Genomic DNA, 18,222 nt, shown 5'->3' with positions numbered 1-18,222 from the left:
AGCTGATATGGAATTGTTGACTCACTATATTGTATACTTGGTACTAATATAACACTGTATGTTAATTAACTGAAATTAAAATAAAAACTTAAAAAATGAAACTTAAGATGTATATTTTAATTCCGTGGTATCATAAAGCCTTGATATTAACAATTTCTACTTGGATTATGATATTGTAATATTTTTCAGTTTAAAAGTTATAAACAGTATAAATATATATATATATATATATATATATATATATATATATATATATCTGATGAATAATTTGTTGGTGTTTTTGACAAATAATTATTCAACATAAAGTTATATTGGAAATGCAACTCTTAATTAGGTGGATTGGGTTATTTTTCTAACTGATAACATGTGTCTGTGGATGAGTTTTACTTATTCCTAGAATGAAATAAATTCAACATCATTCTTTTCATGTTTGTAGTTGTTCTAATAAATAAGCATATGGGAATAGAAGGAATTTTATTATAATGTTATTACTTCATTTTTAATGCATTCAAAATTATAATATGAGAAAAATACTTAGTAAGCCTTCATTACAGTTATTTCAGTGATTTATCAGTTTATGACCCAACTGAGTCCATCTTTAATTTTGTTGAAAGCAAAGAATTTGCAATTACATACTTACACTGGGAAAATAATCGTATAGAGTCATTCAGTTTTTCAGTTTCTGGGAAGAGTGCAAAATAGAATGCAGCCACAATTTTTTTAAGTCATTATTTTTAATTTAACAGCTATCTTTCATTCAGAGGGATTTTGTTCAATCTGATAAATTTACAAAATGTTGGGAAAATTAAAATATTAATTTCTGTACAACGTTGCTAATGCAATATTTATGATTAATTGTTTTTATGTTTAAATATGCTTTTATCAAAGCCTTGGAGCTGTGTCTAAGTTATTCTATTTATGGGAAATACCTACTTTTTGACATGTTTGGTAAAACTAGCCTTCTTTATCAGATCAGTCAGCCGATGAGAATTAATTTGTCAGAACAAAAATGGGCCCACACAGGCATCTTGTTGTAATTGTCTTCTTATATTACAATGGGTGTGTGGCTGTCTGGTTGTCTAACCGGCTGTCTAGCTAGCTGACTGAATGACTGAGTGGGTGGGTGGAGGGACAGATGGATGGATGGAGGGAGGGAAGGAGGGTGGGATGCATCGATGGAAGGGTAGGTAATTGGTAAGTAATGAAATTTTTGACAGAAGTTCATTTCCTAAATGAAATAAAGGGACTCTCTCCTTCCATGTTACAGACAACAATCTTAACTCTTCTGAGACTTTCCCTAAGGAGGAATTACTTCTTTGGCAATACTGAGGAGTTAGAAGAGCTAAGATAGTTAAATGAACACTGTCATTCCTCTTGTCCCTCTTTCTGTGTATCTGAATTCCTAACCATTCAGAACCCATGTGGTGCTCACCTAGCCTGACATGGGTAAGAGTACCCTGTTCCCCATACCAGCCTTTGCCCTGGTGCAAGAAGTGAAGCTCCTCTGAGTGTTAATGGTGAACCTCTCCTGGGGTTAAAAATGCCTCTCAGTCACCAGTAATTCAGGTTATCCTTTTTTGATGCCCTGAGGTAATGGGCCAGAGTGAAATTAAGGAAGAGTACACGATATACATTTCTTCTGTAAAATGAGAGTATGTTGATTTTGAATGAGGGTGGGACAAAAGATTATTTTGATTATTATTTTGATACCTCAGCCATGATGATGTTTTTAGACATATCAATTTTAGGAAAGGTATGCAAGGAATAGGAAAGACCACCTTCTTAGACCCCCAGGGTAGTATATAGCTCTGTGTGGAAGTCACTGACTTAAAGGGAAAGGGTTCAAGACACAGGTTCTAGCTCCTGCTTTTTCCCTTATAAATTTTGGGTGAACTACTTTGCCTTCGTGTACATCTGTCTATTCGTTTGAAAAGTAGGAATAGTAAATGCTGCCCCAATTATCTTTCAGAGCTATTGTGAAGATTAACTGGGATAATGTCTGTAAAAGCATTTTGAAAACGGAGAGCTCTGTCTAAGCAGAAGATATCTTTATCTGTATCCTAAAGTCACTTTAGATCAATTATAGTGTACTACAAAGCATAGTGAAATAGAACTTCATCCAAAAAAACATTCTTATTGAAAGAGAATAACAGATAGATATTTTTGTTACCTAAATATTAATATTGTCCAATTGACAGTAATCACAACTGTAAGCCATGCATTCGGACTTAGGTAAGAGCTAATAATTGTTGAAACTTACCGTGTAGTAGGCACTTTCTGCATTCCATATATCAATTCATTTAATTCTCACAACACATTTATGAGGCAGGCACTATTATTATCTCTTATTTTGTAGATCATAAAGGGACCCAAAACTGTGTGACTTGGTTAGATACTCGGTAAGGGACAGACCTAGGCTTTGAATCCTGGCAGGTTATTCCAGAGTGCATGGTGTTAGCCATAATCCACACCTCTTGTTATATAGATCCTTAATTGCATGTTTCCTATCTCCCATTCTCCACTTCCCATAACATGACTTCTGCCAAATAATTAAAAAGGAAATGGAAGAATTAATCAATGAAGAGAAGAGTATATGGCAGGGGGAAGAGAGAGAGAGAAAGGACCAATGGGAAATCCAATGGGTACTCCTTTGTCAAAGAATCACAGTGGTTGCTTCAAGGCCGTGGGTGACTTCTTTGGCAGTTGCTCTTGCCTTGGCCCCCTGGTCTCTTTCCCACTGAGGAGGGTCCGAAAGGCTCACCGTCGTGTCTATCGTGGGAGTCTGGGGTCAGAGAGAGACCCACACACTCCAAGTCTGGCTAAATGAGTACACATCACCAGTCCCAACTCAAAGACAGGAAGGGACAGAAGAGCACAGAGTGTGGTTTATGAACACACTTCCATCAAATCTCAAGGGCGTGCAACATAGTCTGATGCATCTTTATTTTTCATAACAACTTAACCTTTGAATCTATGTGGTGTTAATACTGCATTCCTGCCTTCTTATAGTTCTTTTGCTTGGCTTTTTTTTTTTTATTCATTTACTTTCAAACTATTTGTGTCTTTATATTTAAAATGGAACTTTTTTAGACAGTATATATTTGGATCTACTTTGTTCTGTCCATTCTGAGTCTCTGCCTTTTAATTAGAGTGCTTATTCCATTAAAATTTAATGTACTTATTGATATGGTTGAATTTGGTCCTACCATTTCATTACATTTTTTCTATTTGCTCCTCTGTTTTTATTTCTCTGTTTCTCTTTTCCTGCCCTTTTGGGGATTCAATATCTTTTAGAATACCATTGTAATTTTTATTTACTTTTTAACTTAACATTTTTATTCACTTTGATTTTTACTCTAAGAATTATGTATATTCTTCAATTTTTACAGTCTGTTTATTGTTGACATTGCACCACTTTCCCCTGAAAATGTAGGTTTACAACCTAATAGGTCCATATCCATTCCCCCATTCTTTGTGCTACACATGTCATACTTGTTATGTCCGCAATGTGTTTTAAACTCCATATGAAACTTTATGTTGCCCTATAGCTTGAGGAATGTAGGAACTGGTCCTAAGGGGTAGATAACTCCATGGACTCACATAGTTTTGGGGATGGGCTGAGGTAGAAGGTTGTGGGAGTGTTGGATTTTAGAATAAGAATACAGCATAAAAAATCATGTTGAGTGAACATTTGCTATGGAAATATATTGAATTACACATGAATTATGTTGCATGCAGCTTGGATAATACAGCCCTGGGAGAACACTCAGATACAAAAGAAGAGAGTCTAAGTAGACCCCTGGGAACTCTAAAATCAGTAGGTCCAACAAAGGAAGAGAACCCAGTAGATGAAGCTAAGAAAGCATGTCCTGTGTTGTAGGGGAAACCAGCATGGTGCAGTAACAGATGCCAGGAGAAAAAGTGTTGTGAGAAGAAGAGTCTACTGAATGTCTCTGAATGTTCAAATGTGAGAACAGAAATGAAACCATTGAATTAGAAATATGGAGGTTATTGCTTTACCAAGAATGATCTTCAAGAGTGGGTTCACAAAAGCATGCAAAGCAAATCAGTGGAGAGCAGGACTATAAGAAATTCACAGTAAGGTTTTCTGTGCAGAGAATAAGGGGTACAGTGCCTGAAGGGATGTGAGGACAAGGCTTATCTGTTTATGACAGGAGGTAGTAGACTTAGTGATCTTTGTCAAAGGTAAAGAAGAAACTACCTCCACAAGGAATATTTAGAGATATGTAGGGTTACTTTTTGGTTGCCACAATCACCAGAAAGGGTTCCTGGTATCTATTTGACTGTGGCTGGAACTACATGTTCTGCAGGGCGTAGGACATTTTCTCTTGAGGAAGACTTGTCTTGCTCCCAAAGCACTGAGCCTACTTTTATACAGATGACAATGGTCTATCTTGGGCTCTGTTTTTATTTGATTTTCTCAGCACAGAAATCTGGGCCTCACATGATGTTCCCTGCCAGCTAAAACCACTTGTTCACCATGCCTCTGACAAATCTGGAATTCTCTTTGATTTGTCCACTTTAGATAACCCCTTCTAAGATCTCCAGGAAGTCAATCACTGTGACTAAGGGAAAGCCAGGCACTGGCTAGTTTATGCCTATCCTTGAGCCAATCACTGTGACAGGGAGGATGAGAGAAACATAAGCACCCATCACCCAATGACTCCTTCCCCTTTTTCTTCTTAGTTACTTCCTTATCCTCTGGATCTTCTGAACATTGGTTAGGGATGGCATCAAAATGAGTGTAGATGTGTCTCATTATCTTTTCCTTAACAGTGCATTATGGTGTTTATTAATAATATACATTATTCATAATGTTAATTGATATAGTATTTATTTCTGATGCTATTATAGGTGTCATTGAAACAATTCATTCCCAAACTTTTAATTTATAATGAGATCTTAGAAAAGGACATATGCTAAATTCTTTATCATGGTCTCTTTGACCCTGGCAGTTTTCTGTCCATTATGAAGAGGAGCAGAAACCAGAAAAATACCCCTACCCCATTTAACGTATCTTCGTTACAATATGAAGAATCGATGCTACTTTAATTAGCACTACCTCCTCTAGAAGAGTAAAATTAGGGAACAGTTTTGGAGTACAAGCTTGCCCTGTAGAAAGAGTACAGGATGTGTACCAAGGACTCTGCCCAGAATTTCCTAATGCATCCACAATTGCAACAAATCTTTCGTAATGAACATTTAAGACTGCGTACATTATCTTTATTTAGCAGATAAGGAAGCTGAGAGAAAGTGACCAGGTAACTTGTCCTAAGTCATAATATTAGCAAGAGACACAACCAGGATTCTGGTTTTTCCTTTCCTGGCCCTAAAGATATTCTTCCTGTAGCTTTTCAAGAAGTAGCAGAGAGAGAGGGTTGGATGTGTTCCTCCTCTCCTCTCCTTTGGGAATCTTGGGGTTCCAGGACCAGGACAGAAGGGTCATGACACATTTCTCACATGTGCTAGAAGAAGATGGTGACCCACCACAAATCACACTACTGCCATTAAGCCCTAACCATTTTCTTCTTAATGGCATTTGATTATTGATGACTGGGTCGCTTTAAAGTGTCTGTTCTTTTCCATGACAATATTTTAGTTTGCTTAATACCTGCAGTGCATTTGGTCAGTCTTTCCATTGTAAATTTGTCCTCTATGTCTGAACGCTGCTCAAAAATACTCATTTCTAAAGTACTGACATGATTTAGCCAAATTGAATGTAAGCTCAGAAACTATCATTTATCTACTTATACAGAATAAGAAAAAGGCCTTGGGGCATCTGGCTGGCTCATTCGCTTGAGCATGCTACTCTTGATCTCAGGGTCCTGAATTCAAGACCCAGGCTGGGCATGGAGCCTACTTAAAAAAAAAAAAAAAAAAAAAAAAAAAAAAAAAAGAAAGAACGAACAAAAGAAAGAAAGAAAAGAAAAAAAAAGAAAAGTGAATTTAGCTCTTCCAGTTAAGAATAAAAAAAAGTCTTCAAGGGCACCTGAGTGGCCCTGCTTCAGATTCTGTCTCCCTCGGTCTCTGCCCCTCCCCCACTCGCTTTCTGTCTGTTTCTCAAAAATAAATAAATGTAAAAAACAAAAATGGTTTTAAAGCCTTTGGACACTAATGATTTGAGTTGTGGTACAGAATTATCTAGTATGTTTTTTACAGCTTTTTTGCCCTTTAGTTTTGCTTGTTTGTTTGTTGTGTAATTCTTGTTTTTAAGATGGAATGCCCATGATCAGAACCCATGGAGAAAAATCACCAACCCAGGGTATCCTGGAATTTTTATTACTTTTTTTTTTTCATTTTAGGAGCTTTTGTGTAGTCCCCAGTTGCTTCTTCCCATAGCCTCCCATGGTCTTCGGCTTAAAAAAAAAAAAAAAAAGTCTATTCAAACTCCTATAAAATCATGTTTGGAGCTGGGACCATACCTTTTGTCCCTTATTGCCCCACACCTGTCTCCTATCTTTTCTGATGAATTGGTTGCCTTATGGTCCCTGATCTGAGGATGCGGTGAATACACCTCCAGGCCTCCCAAGACATTTTATTTCCCCTCCTCTGCTTCAACCGTGTCACATGACGTGTACTTAAAAGTTTATCAAAAGCTCCTTTTCCTCTGTAATTTTTTTTTCATCAATTTTTTTTTTTTATTAGGAAGACTTTTGTCACTTCTAGTCCATACTTTTTCTAAATAGTTTTCAGTGCCAGGTAAAATATGTCACGTTTTTGTTCTTGTGTGTCATGTACAGCACCTGCTCTCGTTTTGGTGTCATTTTCATCTTATTGTGTCTTATAACGTTGTTCGTTATTCTTGGCTCTTAGCTCTTCATGGGAGCCTTTATTTTTTAATCGCATTTTCTACTGCTAACATGTATAGGGAATACCTGAATTAGGTTATAAAGCCTCTTTGCTGTTGTTGTTTGTCTTTTTTGTCATAAGGAGAAGGAATGTGGACTTTTCTTCTGAGAATATTTTAGGCAGCCTGTTATAGTAGAAATGGAATGGGGTTTAGAATTTGATTGAACTGAATTTGAGTTGTGATTCCATTACAAAGCAGCCGATGTCCTTAGAAAAGTGATTACAATTCTCTAGGACTCCATTTACTATTCTATTAGATAAGGATAATAATACTGACCTTACCAGATCATTGGAAAGCTTAAAAGTAGCCTATATAAGGTACAGCTTCTGCCACATAGTACGTGTTCGATTATTATTGGCATTGTAATTATCATTTTATTTTAATTATTATTAGTTGGGCCATCTCATATTTGAATTGGGAGCTAGTAAGTGATAACGGTACATTTAAAGGAGATACAGCAGAAAAGAAGCTATAGTGGCTGGCCTTAGCCTTAAGGTGTTTATAATCTTTTAGAGAAGGTGAAATATATACCAAAAACATGTAAGACATACAAACATTCATTATTTTTGAAGGTAATTATGTAACAGTGGTAAACACTATCAATATTACTTAACACATCACAGGACACCCTCCATGGTTTACTTACTGTGACGATTAGGGAACTGAGAGTTAAAGCAATAGGGGTAATATGTTCTCCGCATATGCTAAGCTGGTAAGAGAACTAGTAGGGGTCCTTCGGACTCTGGAGGGTGTCCTTATAACCTCGGTGCTCTGCGCCTTCCATGAGAGAATGTAGAATAGTGTAAGATGTATGTGGTAAATCCACTGGAGCCTGGAGGAGGTGGCTCTGTCTTGACTGGGCTGATAGTGAGAGTCCTCTTGGAAGAGGAACGTTTGAGGCAGATCACGTGGTGACCCAGCTTTCATCAGGCAGGGGTGAAGAAGGGACTGGCAGGAATAAAGGCAAGGCATGGGTGCAGAAGTTTTCTGGAGCATTCAGTTTAGCAGTGTGCTTGTGGGGATTAATGGAGAAGCTGCTGGGATATAGGTTTGTGTCAAATAAGAGGGACCTTGGGTTTTTCTCCCTGGCAGTGGGAGACTTTAAAGGATTCAAGTCAGAACTCTGGACTGATAAGCCTCACTTAATGCAATGGGGCAACACTTGAAGAAAGGCTTACTTTACAGAATGGTACGGGACATTTTGGAAGTGAAGAGAGGGTAGCGAGACTCCAGTTGGGAAGCTAGTGCTAGAATCTAGAGAAGACTGACTGAGAGTAGTGACAGAAAGCATGGACAGGAAAGGACATGTGTGGGTGACATTGATGAGGTCAGGATGGCAGTAGACAGTGACGAGAGGGCATGCAGAGACAGCAGGTCCCAGCCTTGGTTGTGAGGGGGTAGAGGCTCCACTAAGAAAGATGGTCTCTGGGCACCTGGGTGGCTCCACTGGTTGAGCATCTGACTCTTGATTTTGGCTCAGGTCATGATCTCACAGATCTCACAGGGTTCAAGCCCTGTGTCGAGCTCCACACTAACAGTGTGGAGCCTGCTTGGGATTCTCTCTCCTTCTCTCTCTGCCCTCTTCCTCTCTTCCCCCACACCTCAAAAAAAGTAAATAAACTTAAAAAAAATAGATGGTCTCAGTAGTTTCAAAAGAAAAGGGAAGTATCTCCATAAGATCCAGTGGAACCTTTTGAAAGGGACCTCAATGCCAAGGGCTCCTAGACACAGCCTCGGGTGGGCCTTCACTCTAGTCTGTAACATGGCTTGAATTATTTCCATTGCTATACTGTGAGTGCTAACATAACACTTCTGGTGCTCATGAAGGGGGGCACCGGGGAGGGAATGCATGTTCGTACGTGCTGTCAGAGCTGAATCTCTTCCATAAACTCTCGGGAATCTCACAATTCCTATCTAGCAAGTGTTCTGTGTGAGTCCTTTGTTTCCCAGGATGGCTGTCAAAGGGAGCATGTGACTGTGTTTGAGGGTCACTGACTAATATATGAAAGGCAAATCCCACAGGGAAGCTCCATTTTTCTTCAGGTATTGCCCCATTGCATTAAGGTTTCTGTTCTAAGTGAAAGAAAATGTATGCCATTCCTCAAAGGGGCGGGTGAGAGAGAACTCAGTTCAGAAATGTTGCTGTTGCCATGTCAGAGCTTTGAGTAATGTTCACTCCCCCCCCCCCCCCGCCCCCCTCCATGTCTTGGTCAGTGTTTGTCAGGTTCAACTCCAGCCATGGTTTCCCAGTGGAGGTCGATTCTGACACCAGCATCTTCCAGCTTAAGGAGGTGGTTGCTAAGCGACAGGGGGTTCCAGCTGACCAGTTGCGTGTGATTTTCGCCGGGAAGGAGCTTAGGGATGACTTGACTGTGCAGGTGAGTTTCCCTTGCTGGTTGTTTCTGGGATGCAGCCAGCCCCATGGCTAATGCCGCTTTCTCTGCCAAGCTGACATTCATGCCTGAGATCTAATAGAATAAATAGTGCCTGGGGATTCCTTGAACTTTACTCCACACCGCTTCATTAATTCTGACCTTCTTAATTATGCATTAAAACAGCAAGCAGGAAGGATTGAAAGAACGACAGTGAGTGAGCGAGCGAGAGAGAGAACACACAGCCTGGGCTTAGCGAATAAATGTTTACTGACTACGGGAGCAGGAAGGCACAATTTCTGTGTCTGTTCAATTTCTACCTTACTTATTCCATTTGAATCTTAATGAAGAAGGATTCGAATAAATTGTTCCCAACCAGGCTGCTCAGTCAGTGCGCTGCAAGGGATTTGTAACCCAATTGTGACCCCTGGAGGATAGTCACAAGTCTGCGGCTGTGGCTCCCCGAGGAGGCTTGGGGCTCAGGGCCCCCATTCGCAACGGGGTTCCCCAGCCCATCAAAATCTGTTTCCATGCTGATGGTGCAGGAAGACAGAAGCATAGCAGAAGTCCACCTTCGTGTTTAATTTCTCTAAGCGTCAGTAAAATGTTCCCGAGAATAGGCCACTGACAGCCAGTGAGCAGTGGGTCTCCTCTCCTGGAGCCACACTGCTCCTAGTACTCTTAAAACCTCCTATCCTTTCACCTGGGTGTTTCATCCACCAGGGCGATTTCTGTAGGAGGAAGGGGAGAAGTGGTTAAAGCGCGTGATGAACAGTGCCCTCATCTAGAAGTGGGTTGGGGAAGCCAGCAAATAGCGTTCAACACGGGATTGAAATCATTCTTTGTGAAAGCATGGAATAAATAGCACATGCCTTCTGTGGACGGTAGGGTCAAGCTGAAGGACCCCCCTGACACATTTCTCCCCTGTCTTCACCAGCACAGACGAATGGCACTCATGTTTACAGCTTTCTGGGGGGCGCTGCTGTGCCTGTTGACCTGGAGCCCCTCTGGCAATGACATCCTCCCTTTGCTGTCTTCTGCTAATTATATTTACTGTCTCTGGGTGTAATGCTCTCGGAATTTGGGCATACAAAAGGAGCCATAGAAATGCAAATCACTCTCCTCCTGCTCCAATGCCTCTTTGCTGATGGCTGGAGGCACCTGCTCTTTGTGCACAAACTGCTGTGCTTGGCTTTCTGCAGTTTGTTTTTATAAGGGAAGTGCCTGTGCTCAAAAGTGTTTTGAGTTGTTTTTTTTTTTTTTTTTATTTCAGTCAACTAAAAGCTTTTTACTGTACCTGCCAACCTCTAAATCCAAGAATGTTCCCTTCACAAATAAATGATTTTAAAACTGTTCCTTGAACCAAAATATTTTATGTTACCAGGAGTTTTGAAGTTTCAGGTGCTAAAGCTCTTCACCTCTACTGTTAGAGCTGATGGGTTAGACTAATTGCTACAGAGGATTCATTTTACACACACATATATACACACTGATTGAGATTCTTTTCATTTTGACAAATACTTCCAATATCCTGGGTTTCTCAGGGGCTCACACACACAAAAAAAAGCAAAACTCATCCCTGCTTTTGTGGTCACTGCTCTTTATTTGGTGGGGGGGGGGGTGTTGCTCAAAGCAACAGAAGTATCAGGTTGAACCCTATCGTGTATGTTAAAACTATCATCAGTTTCAGGGTTCAATGTAAGAACATCAAACATGAGAACTGCAACATGAAACCTGAAAGGTAAGTGATACAAAGATTTTAAAGGTAGAGAAAAACATCTGAGTGGAAGTCACCAAGAAAGACTTTGTGGATGAATTGAAACTCAAATAAGATTCCATAGATGGGGCATGAACATGGTGTGCTTGTGGGAAAACATGGGTTCCTGTTCTTCTAGAAGCTAGGAGAGATGTTGGAGATGGGCAGGAGGGAGTCTGGAGCTGTATTTTACAGAGCCTTGGCTGACGTGGCATTGAGGCTTCATGCTTGGAGAGCTAGGGTGAAGTAGGGTGCTGTGGAGAGAAATGGGAGTCTGGAGATCCAGTCTGATTGTGGGAAGACTGAAGAACTTACCATAACCAGTGGTTGCTGGGGTAACTCTATGTGGAGATGTGTAGCAGGCGTTTGAGCACTTACCTGTGTTGCTTAGGGGTTCACTTTATTTAAGGGCCAGTTACATAGCGGTAAATATTACAGCTATTGGATTAGATGCAATTGCCAAGGGACAGAGGTCAGAGGTGTGAGCAAGTCTTTTAGGTAGCAAGGGGAGGAACCAGCGAAGGAGGCATCATCCATCCAACCGATGCTTTTGAGAATATTTGGAAAAAGGCCATTACTGGTAACAAAGTATATGCGCCCTGCACAGATGGTGGAGGATGAGAAGAAAACAGCCTTTGGACTTGGTGTCTCATAGTGGCGACTCCAGTCCAAGACCATGGCTGGTGAAAGCCAGATTGTCCGGGTTCAGCACGAGCTGGGGAGGTTGTCATGCACAAGCTCAGCTCATCAGCGAGAGGAAAGAGAGGCAGAGAGTTCCTGGAGGAGCCGCGGGTCCTACACTGCGTTGCACGTGTGCTAGCCCTTGATTGTGTGCATGATGATGTCTTTTTTTTTTTTCTTTTTAATTTTTTGAGTTTATTTATTTATGAGAGATAGAGACAGCGCAAGTGGGGGAGGGGTAGAGAGAGAGAGGGAGATATAGAATCCGAAGGAGGCTCTAGGCTCTGAGCTGTCAGCACAGGGCTGAACACAGGGCTTGAACTCACAAACCGTGAGATCATGACCTGAGCCGAAGTCGGACACTTAACCGACGGAGCCACCCAGGCACTGCATGAGTGATTTCTATATAGTTGTGATCAGCGTGACACGCAATTTTATATTCTTTTTCTTTTGCAATTTTATATTCTGATTATTTTTCACTTCATATTATATTGTAAGCTTTTCCACGTTGTTATATAATCTTCATTTCTAAGTATATGGATTATACTCTGTGGACTGTTTATAACATGATATACCCCCTAAATATTTAGGGAATATCTAGTTTTAATATTGCAAATTAAGGCAAAACAATTTTTTTAAATGTATCTTACATGCTTAGAGAATGTGGCCTGTGTGTCATTTTGCTCATTCGTAAAGCGGGAATAATACGACTACTTGTCTGGTTAGAATTTTGTGAGGACTAAGTTAGTGAATTTATGTGACGCTGTTAGAACAGAGGAGGACATACAGTGAATGCTATACAAATGCTAGCATTTATTAGCATCTTCCTTGTCATGATTGTCATCACCGTTATTCGGTGACAACTTCAGAATCCAAGACATCACCTTAAATAACACAAGACTACTTTCCGTCATGAATTATGATGAGTATGTCTGCAGTAAATTAAAGAGTTAAGGCGTGGGGCTCCTGGGTGGCTCAGCTGGTTGCGTATCTGACTTTGGCGCAAGTTGTGATCTCTTCGGTTCGTGGGGTCAAGCCCTGTATGGGTCTCTGAGCTGGCAGTGCACACCTGCTTGGGATTCTCTCTTTCCCACCCCCCTCTCCTTCTCTCTCTGTTCTTCCCCAGTTGCACTCACTCTCTCTCTCTTTCAAAAATAAACATTAAAAATAATAAAGAGTTAAGGAATGACAATCAGATACATATATGACTGAGGCACGTATGTCTGTATATAATTGTGTGTGTGCGCGCGCACGCTCGTGTGTGAATGTATATGCATGGAGTATTTATTCTAACTAAAATGAATAATTTTAGTCCAATGGAATTTTAATATACTTAAGTAAAAAGAACTCTGTGGAGTTGAGAAATTTTTGTCCCTTACATGTACAAGTTTTACTTAGCTTAAGAATAGTAGAATTTGAACTTGGCAAGCCGGAAAAGACTTTATCCTTCTTCTAAACAAATTTGGTAAAAATAGAAACCTGCAGCTATAGTGTCCAGTAAAGATTGATCCTGGTATTATTGCTTCTAAATTATATTTCTGTCAAGTGATTATCTGCGACGCACTGTGCTTGTTGAAAGCAAATCGAAAAGAGTTGTACCATTTTTCCTACTTCATAAACAATGTTTCTGTGCATGCTTTTATTATTTTCCTTATACCTCCAAGCATGCAACATAAAAGTATCTTTGACTTACTATTCACAATGGCCTGATATTTTTTTCTTTATAAAGAATTCTTGCCAGCTTTTGCAACAGAGTGTTCAGGGCCCAATCAAATGATGCATTTCCCCTTCTCCTATCCCCCAAATCTAAAACGCTACATGTCAAAAATCTCTGAAATCTCTTCTACATAACCTTGAATTTATTATTCAGAACTGTACATGGAAAATGACATTCTAAACCAGTTGTGTATATCAAAACTTATGAACTTTGTAATTAGATTGTCCTACAATGACAAAGGACTTGAGAATTTGTCTAAGATTTTGTTTGAGCAGAATTCATTGCATTCACAGGAGCTGTATTAATATTATTAATATCAGTGTAGGTTTATGACCCAGTGTATTAGAGTTCTCCAGAGAAACAGAACCAGTAGGATCAATCTATTGATCTGTCTAACCATCCATTCATCCATCCATCCAGATAGGATGTCTATCTAGATAGAATGGGCAGATCAATGGATAGATACGCATATTTATTACAAGGAACTGATTCACACAGGTATGAAGGCTGACAAGTCCCAAGATGGGCAGTCAGCAACCTTAGTTCCAGTCTCAGTCTGAAGGATTGAAAACCAGGAGAGGGGAGGGTGTAGTTTTAGTCTGAAGGCTGACGGGTTGAGGCCCAGGAAGAGCTGATATTTCAGGTCGAGTCCAAAGGAAGGGAAAACAAAACAAAACAAAACAACAAAAAATTCCACAAAATCCCCAAACCCCAAAAGAGTGTCCTTGTTAAAGGGCCATTGGGAAGGAGAAATTCCCTCTTACTCATGGGAAAGTCCATCCTTCCCCACCCCCCAGGCCTTCACCTGATTGGATGAGGCCCACCCATGTTGGAGAGAGCCATCTGCTTTGCTCAATCTATAAATTCAAATATTAACCACCCCAAAACACACTCATGTACACACCTAGACTTATGTTTTACCAAATGCCTGGGCACCCTGTAGCCCAGTCAAGTTGACACATAAAATTAAGCATCACAGCCAGGAAATGAGAATCCTTGTTATATTTAATTAATATTAGAGAAAAGTTATTCTGTTTGCATTCTCTTTGTAATAATTAACTAGAATCACAAAAAAGAAAATAAAATATGTGTATTTTACATAGAAATATTTGCTTTATAAAAAAATTCATCCAGGTAGATGTTCATAAATTCCTTTAAACAAATATTCAATTTTATGATATTTAAAATGTATATATACATTTGGAGATGATCATTCCATAAAATAGATTATTCATATGGCAAATATTAAAAGGCATCAGTTTATTACTGCTTTCTTCTAAGCTTTATGATAGCGACATGATCTGATTTTGGAAGACAAAGAACACTTAGACTTTACTAGCTTAGGTTGTAAGTATCAAAGACGAATTAATGACACTGAGAAGCCAAATTGTCTAATTGGCTATATTTTTAATGATATGCACTATGTGTGTTTCAAATTTTGTGACTAGTGAAAACCCATGTTAGCTGACAAGGTAAACCATATCCAATGACAAAAGAATCATGGGTTTTGAAATCTTTAAGATTTTCAGAAACATTATAAATTGTTTTGATCTTATCTCTAGTTAGCTTGCTAAATTCTGGAACTTTAAAAACTTCACAGTAATGTTGTGAATGCTCTGTATGCCCCTTGAACCACCTATAACATTAATAAATATTATTTAACTAAATTCTTGAAAGTTGGTGATTCCTTAATGCTGTTTAAATTTTTTCCCTCATTATCATTTCCCTATTAATATACTTAGGCCATATTTTTCTGATTTGAATTAATATGATAGTTATAAAAAATCAAATGACAGGGAGAAATGTACCAGCAGGCCCCTATGACTGATATGTTTTTAGTAATTGATAATGATTCTTTCTTTATATGGTAATAAGTATATTTTCACTTCTAATCTTGTAACTTTTCCCTTTAATTCTATCAAGTTGTTGGGGCGCCTGGGTGGCTCAGTCGGTTAAGCGTCGGACTTCAGCTCAGGTCACGATCTCGCGGTCCGTGAGTTCGAGCCCCGCGTCAGGCTCTGGGCTGATGGCTCAGAGCCTGGAGTCTGCTTCCGATTCTGTGTCTCCCTCTCTCTCTGCCCCTCCCCCGTTCATGCTCTGTCTCTCTGTGTCCCAAAAAAATAAATAAACGTTAAAAAAAATTAAAAAAAAATTCTATCAAGTTGTTTTATATTTTACCCGAATTATGAGTTCATGTATACTTGCAGATATCAAAAAAGCAATTTCTGAAATTTTTTAGATCATAGTTTAGTGATTTAGGTATTGAGAGACTGGTAATTTGTTTTTGAATAAGAGTTTCACTGTAAAGACTAAGAACATTTATTTGCAAGTTTGTTTTATTAAGGTGTGCCATTGGCAGCAGATTAGTATTCATCAGTATTCGTATACGCATTCAAACACATGTTTACAACTATTTAGTTACCCTTTATCATTAGAGAAGCTATGCTTTCCAGTCTAAGTATGGAATCTAGAATGAGAAATTACTGTGGAGAAAAAGAAAGTAAAACATGCACATGAGCTACTTCATATTTCCACTCACAAATACTGAATAAACATGGCGTTATACTGAACAGGTGGAGTGGGAGGGGTGATGTATACACTTGCTGGGAAGTTCACTTTAGTTTTTATTTATTGTTATTTTTTCTTTTCATCATGATCATAAGTAATGTGACCATTATGGTTTCTCATATACAACTGGATCAACTGGATGCTTTTGAGAATGAAAGAAGGGCAGGGGTGCCTGGGTGGCTTAGTCAGTTAAGCACCCTACTTCAGCTCAGGTCATGATCTCGCAGTTCATGAGTTCGAGCCCTGCGCCGGGCTCTGTGCTCACAGCTCAGAGCCTGGAGCCTGCTTTGGATTCTGTGTCTCTGCCCCTCCCTTGCTCACACTTTGTCTCTCTCTTGCTCTCAAAAATAAATGGACGTTAAAACAATTAAAAAAAAAAAGATAAGTAATTATTCCAGGATGAAAGATGTATCCTGGGTAGATGGAGAGAAATGGTTACTGGACAGTGTTTATCGCACTGATGAGTCTCCACGTCTTCTAGAAAGAATTTTTTGGTGCCTTCCCCCATGCACTCTGGGAAATGATGGCTTAAGACTACAATTTTATTATCAAAATTTTTATAGTAAAAAATAGTTTTATCCATTTAACTTGTAAAATGCAAGTTTTAAAGATTAGAACCAAACCGTTACCAATATCTTAAACAATTTCATAGAATTCTCAGTTCTTAGAGGCTATGTCCACAGTCGTGTTTGAGAAGCACTGTGAGAGTACGATCATTTTCTTTATACATTAACCTGTTCTTTCTTGTTATTAGCAAGATTTTAAGAGCCTTAAAGAATTACAGAGAAATGGATAAACTAAAGATGTCAAAAATGGGTGTTCTGTCATAGGCGTTGTTTCTGGGAAGGTGACTTTCACTTATTCCTCCTCCTGAGCACACTAAAATTCTGGATGTTACATGTGATACAAACATGAGGATTCTGAGAATGCAGACTAGCTGAGGACCTCAGGACCCAAGGCACAATACAGGTGTGAGTTATTTAGTTTTTCTTTTTAACAAATATATTCTGGACTTCGAGCTGGTGAAATAAACCTAGAAATGCCAACATGTGCAGATCAAAAAAAAAAAAAAAAAAAAAGAAAGAAAAAGCCCCCACGAATGACTGTTTTCTATCCAAAAGACCAGGAACAGAGTAGCCTAGCAACATGGAAAACTTTTAGACAATAATTGTACTTTTCCAGCTAAACACCACAGAAAAACTGTGGCTCCACGCTCATGGCTACCAACAGTAACAAAGGCTGAGTGAGAGCCTAGATTACCTCCCCTGTGAGGCTCTAATGAGTCTGTAATGAATGCCTTACACACCTGCTCTCCTGGCATGCCTGCTCTCTCCCTGCTGGCATGGCAACAGAAGAACCCTAGAGGTAAGTTGGGATTCTCGCTGTGGCCAAGTGGTCACAAGGCCATCCCGACTACAGCGCCAGTGGAGGCCGTGTGTGGTGCCAGAACGCCACTCCCACCCAGCAATAATGAGGAGTCCCCATTTCAACAGATAATGAGTGAAGAACCTGGACTTCTGTTTCCATTGGCAATAATGAGGTGGTGATCCCCTTTCCCCGCTGGAGTAGCGTCGGAAAAAAAGCCAGCTCAAGCAGAAGGTTTCAATAAGATTCAGAGTGTCATAACAAAATGAGAAAATTCCCAGGTTTCAAAGGAAAACAACCAAGAATCAGCAAGATCTCACACTGTATGAAGAGATTATCAGTTGTTGCTGATGTTGAGATGATAAAGATAGAATTATCAGATAGATATTTTAAACAACCATGATACAAGGCTTCAATAAACAATGACAGATGTGCTTGAAATAAGTGAGAAAAATGAGTCTGAGGAAAGACAGAAAAGATACAAGGAAGAATAGATGGAAATTATAGAATTGAAAAATACAAATAAGAAATATAAAGCTCAGCGGATGGGATCAACAGAAGAATACAGGGGATGGAGGAAAAAGTCAGTGAACAGGAAGGTGGAACAATAGAAATTGCACAATATGAACAGAGAATAGAGACAAAAGAAGAAAGGAAAGACGGGAGGGAGGGAGGAAGGAAGGGAGGGAGGAGGGGAGGAAGGAAGGGAGGGAGGGAAGGAAAGAAGGAGGGGAGGGAAGGAGGAAGGAAGACACAGAAATATGTGGGTCTATAAAAGAACATTTAAAAATTGTGTCATCAGAGTTTGGAAGGAGAGGATAAAAGAGGGCAGGACTAAAAGGGCTCAAAGAAATAATGGCTGAGAACTTCCCAAATTCTGCAAGCCACATAA

General features: G+C 39.5%; 1 protein-coding gene across 2 annotated transcripts in view; it reads left to right on the top strand.

Annotated features, from left to right (window-relative positions):
- The window catches only part of PRKN (parkin RBR E3 ubiquitin protein ligase), a 1,351,707-nt gene that overhangs the window by 258,721 nt on the left and 1,074,764 nt on the right, over positions 1 to 18,222 (top strand). For both annotated transcript variants that reach the window (XM_030316747.1, XM_030316746.1), the window contains exon 2: positions 9,086 to 9,249. In XM_030316747.1, coding sequence (XP_030172607.1) covers positions 9,086 to 9,249 — 164 coding nt within the window. The remainder of the gene's footprint in view (positions 1 to 9,085; positions 9,250 to 18,222) is intronic.

This window comes from Lynx canadensis, chromosome B2 (genome assembly GCF_007474595.2).
Source record: "Lynx canadensis isolate LIC74 chromosome B2, mLynCan4.pri.v2, whole genome shotgun sequence".
Lineage (NCBI taxonomy): Eukaryota > Metazoa > Chordata > Mammalia > Carnivora > Felidae > Lynx > Lynx canadensis.
Note: the sequence above shows the minus strand (reverse complement) of the source record. Positions and strands in the feature narration are given on the sequence as shown.